Source organism: Rhinoraja longicauda, chromosome 15 (assembly GCF_053455715.1).
Source record: "Rhinoraja longicauda isolate Sanriku21f chromosome 15, sRhiLon1.1, whole genome shotgun sequence".
Lineage (NCBI taxonomy): Eukaryota > Metazoa > Chordata > Chondrichthyes > Rajiformes > Arhynchobatidae > Rhinoraja > Rhinoraja longicauda.
This window is the reverse complement of record NC_135967.1, coordinates 49,663,186-49,677,833: the sequence shown is the minus strand read 5'-3', so window position 1 is coordinate 49,677,833 and position 14,648 is coordinate 49,663,186. Positions and strand designations below refer to the sequence as shown.

The 14,648-nt window shown below is 54.6% G+C and overlaps 1 protein-coding gene across 1 annotated transcript in view; it reads left to right on the top strand.

Annotated features, from left to right (window-relative positions):
• LOC144600725 (diacylglycerol kinase eta) overlaps window positions 1–14,648 on the top strand; it is a 102,180-nt gene that overhangs the window by 73,644 nt on the left and 13,888 nt on the right. The window contains exons 9-18 of the mRNA XM_078412648.1: window positions 233–395; window positions 2,844–2,952; window positions 3,218–3,357; window positions 6,583–6,661; window positions 7,530–7,621; window positions 8,823–8,922; window positions 9,100–9,361; window positions 10,301–10,423; window positions 11,404–11,494; window positions 12,930–13,037. Of these exons, the coding sequence (XP_078268774.1) occupies window positions 233–395; window positions 2,844–2,952; window positions 3,218–3,357; window positions 6,583–6,661; window positions 7,530–7,621; window positions 8,823–8,922; window positions 9,100–9,361; window positions 10,301–10,423; window positions 11,404–11,494; window positions 12,930–13,037 (1,267 nt within the window). The remainder of the gene's footprint in view (window positions 1–232; window positions 396–2,843; window positions 2,953–3,217; window positions 3,358–6,582; window positions 6,662–7,529; window positions 7,622–8,822; window positions 8,923–9,099; window positions 9,362–10,300; window positions 10,424–11,403; window positions 11,495–12,929; window positions 13,038–14,648) is intronic.

The window sequence follows — 14,648 nt, the reverse complement described above, 5'->3', positions numbered from 1 at the left end:
TATTCCCTTATCATGTCCCTGTACATTGCCAATGGCTCGATTGTAATCGTGTATTGTCTTTCCGCTTACTGGATAGCACGATGCAACAATAGCTTTTCGCAGTACCTCGGTACACGTGACAACAAACTGAAGGAAACTAGAGGCCGTTCTGCTGGCGCTACGATTGCAGAGTGGCCCGGACGTGTGAGAGACGGGTTAACGTTGCCACACCTTGTGTCCCGTGTCTGCCCAGGGTTCTGGAAGGCCACCAACACAGAGTCCTGCACCAGCCCTCTCCTCGTCCTGGTGAACTCCAAGAGCGGCGACAACCAGGGCGTGAAGTTCCTCAGGAAGTTCAAGCAGTTGCTGAACCCAGCCCAGGTGTTTGACCTGATGATGGGCGGACCTCACCTTGGGTAGGTCCGTCATCGCCAGCCTTGACCTGCAGAGAGAACACTGTCCGTGCCAAGCAAGCGCTCGGTGGAATAAGTTTGAGATAAAGGATCAGCCACTTGCAATCAGTGGACTGTTAGTTTTCCATGAACAAGTTAACCTGTTTCTGGTCACAGACACAAAATGCTGGGGTAACTCAGCAGGACAGGCAGAAGAAGGGTCTCGACCCAAAATGTCACCCGTTCCTTCTCTCCAGAGATGCTACCTGTCCTGCTGAGTTACTCCAGCATTTTGTGTCTATCTTTGGTGTAAACCAGCATCTGCAGTTCCTTCCTACACGTGTTGACCTCGGGAGGAATATTGGCCAGGATAAATAATTAAACAATGCACCACCCCCAGAGAACGCCACAGAACCGACACCCTTCACCCCATTGTGTGCAGCAACCAGAAACCATCCACTTATACTCATTCAGTTTTGTTCTCCCCACGATCTCACCAACTCTAACCGCAGATTCCACCCCTCACCAACACCTAAAGGCAGTTTACAACGGCCAATTATAGTCAGCTGGGGGAAGAAATCAGAGCAGCCCGGAAACCCAGGCTGTGGCAGGAAGATCTGCAAATGACACACACTCACACACATGCACACACTTACACACACACACACACACACACACACACACACACACACACACACACACACACACACACACACACACACACACACACACACACACACAGGCACACACTCACACACATGCACACACTCACACACATGCACACACTCACACACATGCACACACACACACACACACACACTCACTCACACATTCGCACAAACGCACACACTCACACACAGGCACACACTCACACACAGGCACACACCCGCACACAGGCACACACTCGCACACAGGAACACACCCGCACACAGGCACACACTCGCACACCCGCACACACTCGCACACAGGCACACACTCGCACACAGGCGCACACACTCGCACACAGGCACACACCCGCACACAGGCACACACCCGCACACAGGCACACACTCGCACACCCGCACACACTCGCACACAGACACACACTCGCACACAGGCGCACACACTCGCACACACACACACACATGCACACACTCACTCACACACACACTCACACACACACGCTCACACACACGCTCACACACACGCTCACACACACACAAGCACACACTCACACACATGCACACACTCGCATACACTCGTACACACTCACACACAGGCACACACTCACACACGCTCACACACACGCACACACTCACACACTCACAGACATACTCACACTTGCTCACATGTACTCTCACAAACAGACACACGCAAACACTTACAGATACACACAGACATACCTGTACACATACAAATACACAGATAGACAGACACACACAGTGTACAGAGCGATTGCTCAGCTGTCCTCAGTGTTATCTTGCTGACAGCCCAGTGCTCTCTCTGTTCCACCCACTACTCTGTACTATGTCAGAGAATAGCAGTCCATCAGCACTGGCCCTCCACACTGCAGCCCCCACCAGTACTGCCCCTGCAGAGCTGCCCGTAATAAAGCCCCATCGACAGGGCAGCGATCTCTCTGCCCCGGCCCCCTTCTGACACACGCACACGACCTCAGTGCCCCTCTGCACCCAGCTGCCTCCACATTCATCCCACCACAGTGTAGCAGCATCTCAGTGCTGCCCTTCTGAAACCACCAACTGTTCATCTCACTCACGTCGCCACTCCCAACCCCTCGCTGTCCCTGCCTCACTCATGTCGCCACTCCCAACCCTGCCTCACTCACGTCGCCACTCCCAACCCTGCCTCAGTCACGTCGCCACTTCCAACCCCTCGCTGTCTCTGCCTCACTCACGTCGCCACTTCCAACCCCTCGCTGTCTCTGCCTCAGTCACGTCGCCACTTCCAACCCCTCGCTGTCTCTGCCTCAGTCACGTCGCCACTTCCAACCCCTCGCTGTCCCTGCCTCACTCATGTCGCCACTCCCAACCCTGCCTCACTCACGTCGCCACTCCCAACCCTGCCTCAGTCACGTCGCCACTTCCAACCCCTCGCTGTCTCTGCCTCACTCACGTCGCCACTTCCAACCCCTCGCTGTCTCTGCCTCAGTCACGTCGCCACTTCCAACCCCTCGCTGTCTCTGCCTCAGTCACGTCGCCACTTCCAACCCCTCGCTGTCCCTGCCTCACTCACGTCGCCACTCCCAACCCTGCCTCACTCACGTCGCCACTCCCAACCCCTCGCTGTCTCTGCCTCAGTCACGTCGCCACTCCCAACCCCTCGCTGTCTCTGCCTCACTCACGTCGCCACTCCCAACCATGCCTCACTCACGTCGCCACTCCTAACCCCTCGCTGTCTCCCACCGGTTTGTTCCTGCAGCAGGGCATAGCTCACTCTGTGCAGCCTCTCTGACAGTGAACTGTTCCCTTGCAGTCTCCGGCTCTTCCAGAAGTTTGCCACGTTCCGTATCCTGGTGTGTGGGGGTGATGGCAGCGTGGGGTGGGTCTTGTCGGAGACAGACAAACTCAGTCTGCACAAACAGGTGAGTGCCAGCCGCTGGGCGGCCACCGCGGGGCAGAACACTGCTCACCTCAAGATGCGATGGGACGGAGATAGAGGGGGATGGAACGGAGATAGAGGGGGATGGTACAGAGATAAAGGGGGGGTGATACGGAGGATGGAGAGGGAGTAGGTCATTGGGGAGGGGTATTGGGTGACTGCGCCACTTACCAGTCCTCTGCCCACTGACTGGTGACCAGTCACCACTGCCCACTGCTCTTCCCGCTAACGTCTGCCTCTGTCCACAGTGCAAGCTGGGGGTGCTGCCGCTGGGCACAGGGAATGACCTGGCACGGGTGCTGGGCTGGGGCGGCCTGTGTGACGATGACCTACAGTTGCTGCAGGTGGTGGCCAAGCTGGAGAGAGCTACCACCAAGATGCTGGACAGGTGAGGCAACCCCCACACCGTCCCCCCACCCCACACCCGCCCCCCCCCCACCCCACACCGTCCCCCCCACCCCACACCCGCCCCCCCCACCCCACACCGTCCCCCCACCCCACACCACACCCGCCCCCCACCCCACACCACACCCGCCCCCCCCCACCCCACACCCGCCCCCCCCACCCCACACCCGCCCCCCCGCACCCCACACCACACCCGCCCCCCCACCCCACACCCGCCCCCCCACCCCACACCCGCCCCCCCCACCCCACACCGTCCCCCCACCCCACACCACACCCGCCCCCCACCCCACACCACACCCGCCCCCCCCACCCCACACCCGACCCCCCGCACCCCACACCACACCCGCCCCCCACCCCACACCCGCCCCCCCACCCCACACCCGCCCCCCCACTCCACACCCACCCCCCCCGCAGCCTACCCCACCCCACACCCGCCCCCCCACCCCACACCCACCCCACCCCCGCAGCCCACCCCACCCGCCCCCCCCACCCCACACCCACCCCCCCCGCAGCCCACCCCACCCCACACCCGCCCCCCCACCCCACACCCGCCCCCCCACCCCACACCCACCCCCCCCGCAGCCCACCCCACCCCACGCCCGCCCCCCCCACCCCACACCCACCCCCCCCCGCAGCCCACCCCACCCCACACCCGCTCCCCCACCCGCCCCCGCCCCCCACACCCCACACCCGCCCCCCCCACCCCATACCCGCCCACCCGCCCCCCCCACCCCACACCCGCCCCCCCCACCCCACACCCGCCCCCCCACCCCACACCCGCCCCCCCCACCACACACCCGCCCCCCCACCCCACACCCGCCCCCCCACCCCACACCCGCCCCCCCACCCCACACCCGCCCCCCCCACCCCTGTCAATTTTCCTAGTTACATCCTCAAAAAATTCCAGTAGATTAGTCAAGCACGATTTCCCCTTCGTAAATCCATGCTGACTCGGAATGATCCCGTTACTGCGATCCAAATGCACCGCAATTTCGTCTTTTATAATTGACTCCAGCATCTTCCCCACCACTGATGTCAGACTAACTGGTCTATAATTTCCCGTTTTCTCTCTCCCTCCTTTCTTGAAAAGTGGGATAACATTAGCTACCCTCCAATCCACAGGAACTGACCCTGAATCTATAGTACATTGAAAAATCATTACTAATGCGTCCACAATTTCTAGAGCCACCTCCTTAAGCACCCTAGGATGCAGACCATCAGGCCCTGGGGATTTATCAGCCTTGAGTCCCATTAGTCTACCCAAAACTCCCTGTGACCTCGTGGGTTTTCCCCGGGTGTTCCAGTGTCCTCCCACACTCCAAAGATGTACAAGTTTGTAGGTTAAATATGTAAGAAGGAAGTGCAGATGATGGTTTCAACCAAAGATAGACACAAAAAAACGGAGAAACTCAGCGGGACAGGCAGCATCTCTGGATAGGAGGAATGGTTGATGTTTTGGGTCGAATCCTTTTTCAGGGTCTCGATCCGAAATGTCACCCATTCCTTCTATCCAGAGATGCTGCCTGTCCCGCTGAGTTACTCAAGCATTTTGTGTCTATTTCAGGTTTGTAGGTTAATTGACTTTGAGAAAAATTGTAAATTGTCCCTAGTGTGTAGGATGATATTAGTGTATGGGGACCGCTGGTCGGCACAGATTCGGCAGGCCGAAGAACCTATTTCTATGCTGTAACTCTAAACTAAACTAACCAGTGGGATGAATCTTTGCAGAGATGAGGTCCAGAGCTTGGAAGAGAGCTCCCTCTCCTGGACCATGGTGCTACTGCCAGCAGCGGCAGCATCTGGTCCAATCCTTGTTCCCATTTCACAGCTCAGAGCAACTGTCACCATTTTACTCAGCAAATGAAAACCAAAAGTAAAATACAGTGGACGCAAATCTGAAATCAAAACAGAAAATGTTGGGAACAATCATTAGGTCTGACAGCCGCTGTGAAAAGCAAAGTAGATCATATTTAGTTTAGTTTATCATTGTCATGTGTGACAAACTTTTTCAGTCAGAGAGTTGTGAATCTGTGGAATTCTCTGCCTCAGAAGGCAGTGGAGGCCAATTCTCTGAATGCATTCAAGAGAGAGCTGGATAGAGCTCTTAAGGATAGCGGAGTCGGGGGGTATGGGGAGAAGGCAGGAACGGGGTACTGATTGAGAATGATCTGCCGTGATCACATTGAATGGCGGTGCTGGCTCGAAGGGCCGAATGGCCTCCTCCTGCACCTATTGTCTATTGTCTATTGTGTGCCGAGGTACGGTGAAAAGCTTTTTGTTGCGTGTTATCCAGTCAGTGAAAGATTACAATCGAACCATCCACAGTGTGCAGATACAGGATAAAAGGTAGAGATGTTTAGTGCAAGACAAAGTCCGATTAAAGATAGACCAAAGATCTCCAATGAGTTGGATGGGAGGTCAGGACCCCTCTCCAATTGGCAGAACCATATTTCAGTCCACAACTGTCACCATTTACAAGGGCATTTCCTCATTTAGTGGGGCTCTCTGAGATGGTTCTTATGAAAAGGTATCCAGTTAACCTTATCCCAATGCCCTGTAATTATTTCCTGCCTCAGTGTTATCCAATTCTCAACATCAGACTGTTGTTGACTCTAAAGTTCACACTGACAAACAATGGCTTTCTTTGAGTCGAAACAAGAAACTGCAGACGCTGGTTTACAAAAAACTACAGTGCTGGAATAAGTCAGCAGGTCAGGCAGCATCTGTGGAGAGCATGGATAGATGAAATTTATGGTTGGGATCCTTCTTGCATTAACTTCTGATTCTTTGCCAGCCACATTAAACGTTACCCTCTATGGCCATCAGGAATGCGTCCATTCAACCCACCCTTATCTGTATCAAATCTCTCAAGCACCGAAGATGGAACAATCCCCCCATTGGGAACAGCACTGTGGAATGGGCCCCTTCTACAGCAGCACCTGTCCTCTTGCCCATTGAGGGCTCTGTTGTTGTACAGACAGACTAATCCAGAGAGGATGGCATTTGGCCTTGCACTCCCAATGGCACACCGGACATTTTGGTCCCACTCCCCCATCGCAACCCGTCTTCTCCTTCTGTCCCCCACCCCCCCCACCCACCCCTCCCCCACCCCCCCCACCCACCCCTCCCCCACCCCCCCCCCCCCCCCACCTATCCCCATCCCCCCCTTCACCGTGGTGACTGGCTGTGCTCTGGGCTGTGCCCACAGGTGGAGCGTGCTGACATACGAGGCAGCGACCAAGCATCCTCTTCCCATGGTGACCGAGGACGAGGGCCACATTTCCCAGGTATGTGAGCAGGACTCCCCGCAGTGAGCAACGCTGCTGATGTGATCCAGATTAGAGCTGGGAGGTGAAGGATATCTTAACGAGGCTTTGGTCAGGGCCTTCCTTTGATCAGGTCGGGCGGGAACTGATGCACTGTGCCTTTTCACAGGTAGCTGGCAATTGTACTCACACAGGCAGTAGAGTTGTCGCCTCACAGCGCCGGAGACCCAGATTCGATCCTAACTACAGGTGTTGTCTGTACAGTTTGTATGTTCTCTCTGTGACCGCGTGGGTTTCCTCCCACACTCCAATGATGTAGAGGTTTGTAGGTTGACTTTGGTAAAATTGTAATTTGTCCCTAGTGTGTAGGGTAGGCTAGCATATGGTGTGATCACTGGCCAGCCCGGACTCGATGGGCCGAAGGGCCTGTTTCCACGCCGTATCTCTAAACTAAAATCTAAACTTCACGTGTGTGCAGTCATACTGCAAGGAGACAGGCCCTTTGGCCCATCAAGTCCATGTTGATCATCAACCACCCACCTACACTTTTATTTTAGTTCCCCCACATTCCCACATTAGCCCCAGATTCTACCCCTGATCCACACATGGGGTTGAATAGCAGTCAATTAGCATTCCGACCCGCACGCCTTTGGAATGCGTGACATTATGTCACTTTTCCCGGTCACTTATGGGTGCAGTCGATTTGAGCAAGTGAGGTGCAGGAGGAGGTTTAAAGTTCAGCGTGCAGTGAGTTAAACTGTTACAGGTTGCTGCCACACTAGGATTCCCTCACACAACCCATCTCCCACAGTGTCCCACCAGCCCAGGTCCATGGCGTTAGTGCGCTACGTGACTGATGATCCTGACCATGGCTGCTCTCTTTCCCCAGGTTCCGATATCTCAGTACGCCAACTTGGTTGTCTATCACTTAACGAATGTCCTCGATTCTGACCAGCACGCTGATGTCATCGCCTCTGGCAGGTACGAGTCTCTGATGGTTGTTGGTAACTTTCACCTCACTTGCTGGGCACGAAGAACTCCGGTACGAAGACTCTGTCCCCCTCACCTGCCGGCCTCAGGTACAGGGAGCTCTGACATCCTCCTTACCTGCACAGCTCAGGTACATGGAGCTCTGTCCTCCTTACCTGCACAGCTCAGGTACATGGAGCTCTGTCCACCTTACCTGCACAGCTCAGGTACATGGAGCTCTGTTCTCCTCACCTGCCGGCCTCAGGTACAAAGACTGTCCTCCTCACCTGCCGGCCTCGGGTACATGGAGCTCTGACATCCTCCTTACCTGCACATCTCTGGTACATGGAGCTCTGTCCTCCTTACCTGCCACCCTCAGGTTCAGTGAGCTGTGACATCCTCTCACCTGTATGCCTCAAATACAGGGGAGCTGTGACATCCCCTCACCTGCCACCCTCGTATAAAGGGAGCTCTGTGCAGCTCTACAGAGAAGGGTCCTGACCTGAAACATCACCCATCCTTGTTCTCCAAAGATGCTGCCTGACCTGCTGAGTTACTCCAGCACTTTGTGTCTTTTTTTTGTTAACAATCATCTGTAATTCCTTGTGTCTACACTCCCTGCTGTAGCAGAGCATTCCAATAGATGGAGCTGTCTACATGTACTTGATCTTCACTCTTCACCACTGTGAATCTTTATTACTGCTCTTCACTGTAAATCTCCATTACTGCTCCTCACTGTGAATCTCGATTACTATTCGCAGTAATCTCCATTACAGCTCTTCACTGTGAATCTTCATCACTGCTCTTCACTGTGAATCTCCTCACTGCTCTTCACTGTGAATCTTCATCACTGCTCTTCACTGTGAATCTCCTCACTGCTCTTCACTGTGAATCTTCATCACTGCTCTTCACTGTGAATCTCCTCACTGCTCTTCACTGTGAATCTTCATCACTGTTCTTCACTGTGAATCTCCTCACTGCTCTTCACTGTGAAACTTCATCACTGCTCTTCACTGTGAATCTCCTCACTGCTCTTCACTGTGAATGTCCATTACCACTCTTCGCTGTGAATCTTGATTACTATTCGCAGTAATCTCCATTACAGCTCTTCACTGTGAATCTCCTCACTGCTCCTCTCTTTGTTTTGCCTTGCATGTGCTCCTGTAAGTTATACTACCTTCTGCAATAACGTTTGCCTTGTACTGCTGTGCAGGTTCCTCTGTGAAACAGTGGGCAACTTCACGGCCAAGGTTGGCAAAGCCTACAAGCAGGTTGAAGAGAATAAGGAAGATGCAGACTCGATGACAAACAAGGTGGGTCGCTCGGGACGGGAATGAGAGCAGCCTCCTGTTTACCTGAGCCAAGCCCCTGGCCCATACTCTGATCAATACCGGGTAGAGCTGGGAGTTCACTAGAGGAAGGGGGAGAGTACGGAGGTCAGGAATCCCGCTGGTTGATGAACGTGATGAGAACGTGCTTCTCTCTTGCAGTGTGAAATGTTGACCCGGAAACTGGACTCGCTGGTCAAGGTTCTGAGGGATGAATCTCAGTCACTGATTATCCCCGCGGGCACCTCCCCTCCATGCGAGGCCGGGCAGGATGAGAGCAAAGCCGCTGAAACTGGAGGCAAACCCGACAACAGGCCAGATGCAAACTCTGCACCCAAAGGTTTCAAGTCGAAGGAAGAGCTCATGCTGCGAGCCAACAGTTTGAAGAAAGCTCTGAGGCAGATCATCAAGCAAGCAGAGAAAGGTAACGCAGTGAGAGCTCGGTCCAGGTGCTAGCACCTTGCACCTGTGATTGGACGTGGGGCAGACAGAAGCTGGGCGAGGGGAAGGACAGGATTAGGGCAGAGTGGATCTAGTCATTCTCTGCCACAGAGGCAGTGGAGGCCAATTCACTCGATGTTTTCACAAGAGAGTTAAATAGAGCTCTTTGGGCTAACGGAATCAAGGGATATGGGGAGAAAGCAGGAATGGGGTACTGATGTTAGATGATCAGCCATGATCATATTGAATGGTGGTGCTGGCTCAAAGGGCCGAATGGCCTATTCTTGCACCTATTTTCTATGTTTCTATGTTTCTATTTACTTTATAGACTTAAAGTCTATAATTTTGTTATAGACTTTTTGTTATCGCATAAATACAGCATGGAAACAGGCCCTTCGGCCCACTGAGGCCACGCTAACCAACGATTACCCTGTACATTAGCTCTATCCTCCACACCAGGGGCAATTAACAATTCACAGAAGTCAATTGACCACCAAACCTGCACATCCTTGGAGTGTGGGAGGAAACCAGAACGCCTGAAGAAAACTCGCATGGTCACAGGGAGAATGTACGTGACCTGCGTGGGTTTCCTCCGGGTGCTCCGGTTTCCTCCCAAGCTCCCAACTCATACAAGTTTGTAGGCTAATTGGCTTGGTAAAATTGTAAATTGTCCCGAGTGGATTGGTGTTAGTTTGCGGGGATCGCTGGTCAGCATGGACTCAGTGGGTGGAAGGGCCTGTTTCCGTGCTGCATTTCTAAACAAAACTAAAATAGATTTGCAATTGGACTGGGGTTTTAAACGGGCAGCATGATTATAGCGGATCCTCTCAGGACCAGCACACAAAGAGGCCTTGGAGAACTATCGTGGTCGATGATGTTATAGTCTCCTCCAACGACGCTCAACATTTACCTTCTCTTCCAGTGGTTGATGAACAGAACAAGCAGAGCCAAATGATCCACGGCAGTCAGCCCAGTGCCAACCCAGCCATCATCAAGAGAGAGAACACAGAGGAGCATGGACCTGGACACAAGAACATGGAGACACGTAAGGCAGCTGCTCTCTGACTGTGGACATCCCCCTCCGCACCCTCCCCACCTCAGCACTCTGACCCAGGCAGCTCACAGGGCCTTTCCCAATCAGCACGGCGGTGTAGAGAGGGTGGGGCTGGGGACGAGCTGAGGCAGATGTGAAGTCCAACACCTTGCTACAGAGGGTGGGGTTGGAGCTGGGGACGAGCTGAGGCAGATGTGAAGTCCAACACCTTGCTCCAGGTGGCACTGTCATGATGAGAAGCTGGCTGACAAATCGGGAGAGAAAAGCTGCCTGTAGGAAGATGGCCAAGATCTGATGAATGAATGACCTGGTGTTTTTGTGCAGGTGACACAGATGTTTAAAGGACACTTGGACAGGTGCCCAGGTAGGAACGGTTTTGAGGGATTTGGATCAAACACGGGCGGGTGGAACTAGCTTAGATGGGGCATCATGGTCGGCATGGACTAGTTGGGCTGAAGGGCCTGTTTCCGTACTGTGTGATTCTATGACTATGTTTCACTTGTGATTCCACGGGAAGTGAGATTTATGACTGTACAGATGTTTCACCCCAAGGACTGATCCTGGTGTGACTGAACAGAGGGACAGATGTTTGGTCCTATAGACTGACACCAAGTGTGACTGTACAGAGAAACAGATGTTTGGTCCTTTGGACTAACGCCAAGTGTGACTGTCCAGAGAAACAGATGTTTGGTCCTATAGACTGACACCAGGTGTGACTGTACAGAGAGACAGATGTTTGGTCCAATAGACTGACACCAGGTGTGACTACAGAGAGCCAGATGTTTCCCCATGACTCTGGAGCAGGTAGATGGGTCGCCACGAGGTGTATACCCGATGTAGCCACCTGATTTGTGCATGACAGGTGGGACCCTTGCTGTGTGTCCAAGGGGACATTTGTTTTACGGGGGGGGGTTACGTCTCCTGGGACTGCACTTCCCCACCTGAGCCGCCTTGTATCGATTCACCAACAGTAGTACGGAGCAGCACAGTGTCCTCCACTACGTCCACCATCACACTGGACCGGTCGGATGGCACCAGCTCCACTGAGGACCTCAGCTCAGCGTAAGTGAACTATGTCTGAATCTGCCTGAGATGTGACCTGATGCTGATAGAGCTCAGAGCACAGACCTCAATCACAGAGTGTAAGAAAAAACTGCAGGTGCTGGTTTAAATCGAAGGTCGACACAAAATGCTGGAGTAACTCAGTGGGTCAGGCAGCATCTTAGGAGAGAAGGAATGGGTGACATTTCAGGTCGATTCTGAAGAAGGATCACCCATTCCTTCTCTCCAGCGATGCTGCCTGACCCGCTGAGTTACTCCAGCATTTTGTGTCGACCTTCTCACTCACAGAGGACTGGCACAATTCACAATCTTCAAACAAGTTCACTTTTGCTAAAACACTTTTTACAAAAATTGACAAAAATAAATTTCTTGGGGTGGTTCTGGGAAAGGAAATACTTTGGGTATTTATTTACAATGGTATGTACAACCCACGTTTACAAGTCAGTTACAAGAGGGGACAGTAATAGAATAAATTACCCATTACTGGAATTCTCTGCCTCAGAAGGCAGTGGAGGCCAATTCTATGCTTTCAAGAGAGAGCTAGATAGAGCTCTTAAAGATAGCAGAGTCATGGGGTATGGGGAGAAGGCAGGAACGGGGTACTGATTGTGAATGATCAGCCATGATCACATTGAATGGCGGTGCTGGCTCGAAGGGCTGAATGGCCTCCTCCTGCACCTATTGTCTATTGTCTACTCTGCCCCAGAGATCATTCCCTAGGTTAGGTAGAAGTTCATTACAGAATGAATCTCGCACTACCACCCTGGCAAACAGCTTCACCATGTCTACAGAGAGCGAGGAAATGGGAATACGTTTTCTTGGGGTAAATTGTTATATAATAGTCATAGTGTTTTCAATATATTGTTTATCTGTTAATAGAATTAGTGTAATAAATTGTATGAATGTAATAAATAGATGCATGGCAGGGCACCTCAGACCCTGGGAAGCAGCTTGGTGGTGTGGACACTTACTGTGTCTTCCCAAAGCTTTGTTGAGGCCTCACCTGGAGTGCTGTGTGCAGTTGAGGGCTGCAATGTTCAAGAGAGGGTGTGGACAGGTTGACCAAACTGATGGCAAGGACAGGGTGAATGGCAAATTATGATCGACTGCATGGAGCAGAGATGGAAACATGAAAGAGTTGCTCAAATGTGTTAGATCACATCCATCAGGTTGAAACTCGCTTCCATCTCTGGTTGATAGACGGAGGCTTATGGTGGAAGCAGATTCTAGAGACATTCATTCATTAGATCCATGAATGAAACTCGTCTGCAGGGCTTTAGGGTAAAATCTGGGCTCTGAGTCCAAGCTAAACAGGGTTTGTACAGGGCTAGGAGAGGACTGATGGGTTGAAAGACCAGCTTCTGCAGGTAATATTCCACGATTCAGAATGTGTTTCAGTGGAGATGATGCCTGAGCTCTCTGTCCTTGGTTCTAGATCGTTCTCTGAGAAATGTGTCATGAACAATTACTTTGGCATTGGATTGGATGCCAAGATATCGCTGGAGTTTAACAACAAGAGGGACGAGCACCCAAAAAAATGCAGGTAGGTGGTCTGACCCCTTCCCGGGATCCCTCCCCCAGACCCCTTCCCGGGACTCTGACCCCTCCCCCGGGACCCTGACCCCTCCCCCGGAACCCTGACCCCTCATCTGGGACCCTGACCCCTCCCCCGGTACCCTGACCCCTCTCCCGGGACCCTGACCCCTCCCCTGGGACCCTGACCCCTCCCCAGGACACTGACCCCCTCCCCCAGACCCCCTCCCCAGGACCCCTCCCTCTGGGGCCCACTCTCACTTCCTCACCCCTGGGCCCCATTCTAACATTTGCTCCCCAGGCCCCAGGTCTCACCCCTTCCCCTGGGGCCCCAGTAACACACCATCTCCCTCACGCCCACTCCCACATCCACTCCCTGGGGCCCTTGTCTCACCTCCTCGTCTTGGAGCTATTGTCCCACATCCGCTCACCTGCGACCCAGCTCTCACCCCCTCCCCCGGGGCTCCAGTCTCACTCCCCCCTGGTCCCCAGTCTCACTCCCCCCTGGAGCCCCAGTCTCACTCCCCCCTGGGGCCTCAGCCTCACTCCCCCCTGGTCCCCAGTCTCACTCCCCCCTGGGGCCTCAGTCTCACTCCCCCCTGGGGCCTCAGTCTCACTCCCCCCTGGGGCCCTTGTCTCACTCCCCCCTGGGGCCCCAGTCTCAGTCTCACTCCCCCTGGAGCCCCAGTCTCACTCCCCCCTGGGGCCCCAGTCTCACTCCCCCCTGGGGCCTCAGTCTCACTCCCCCTGGGGCCTCAGTCTCACTCCCCCCTGGGGCCTCAGTCTCACTCCCCCCTGGGGCCCTTGTCTCACTCCCCCCTGGTCCCCAGTCTCACTCCCCCCTGGGGCCCTTGTCTCACTCCCCCCCTGGGTCCCCAGTCTCACTCTCCCCCTGGGGCCCCAGTCTCACTCCTCCCTGGGGCCCCAGTCTCACTCCCCCCTGGGGCCTCAGTCTCACTCCCCCCTGGGGCCCTTGTCTCACTCCCCCCCCTGGGTCCCCAGTCTCACTCCCCCCTGGGGCCCCAGTCTCACTCCCCCCTGGGGCCCTTGTCTCACTCCCCCCTGGTCCCCAGTCTCACTCCCCCCTGGGGCCCCAGTCTCACTCCCCCCTGGGGCCCCAGTCTTACTCCCCCTGGGGCCCCAGTCTCACTCCCCCTGGGGCCCCAGTCTCACCCCCCCCCCTGGGGCCCCAGTCTCACTCTCCCCTGGGGCCCTTGTCTAAGTCTCACTCCCCCCCCTGGGGCCCCAGTCTCACTCTCCCCCCTGGGGCCCTTGTCTCACTCCCCCCTGGGGCCCTTGTCTAAGTCTCACTCCCCCCTGGGGCCCCAGTCTCACTCCCCCCTGGGGCCCCAGTCTCACTCCCTCCCTCTGAGTTCTGCTCCTTGTCCATGTGATATAACCCAGGTCTGGCCCAGTCTTGTCTCTGCCATGTGATGTGCTCATGACTGATGTGCCCCTCCACTGGCACCCCACCATGTGGCCTGGTGTTTTGGGGATCGATCGAGGGCTGTTCCAGGATTCCCCTCCCTGCACGGAGCCAAGCACATGGACCTGGGCCTAACTCTGACAATTGTCCATGTGCGTGTTGTAACTAACTTGACCCAGGTTCCATGCCTTGTAT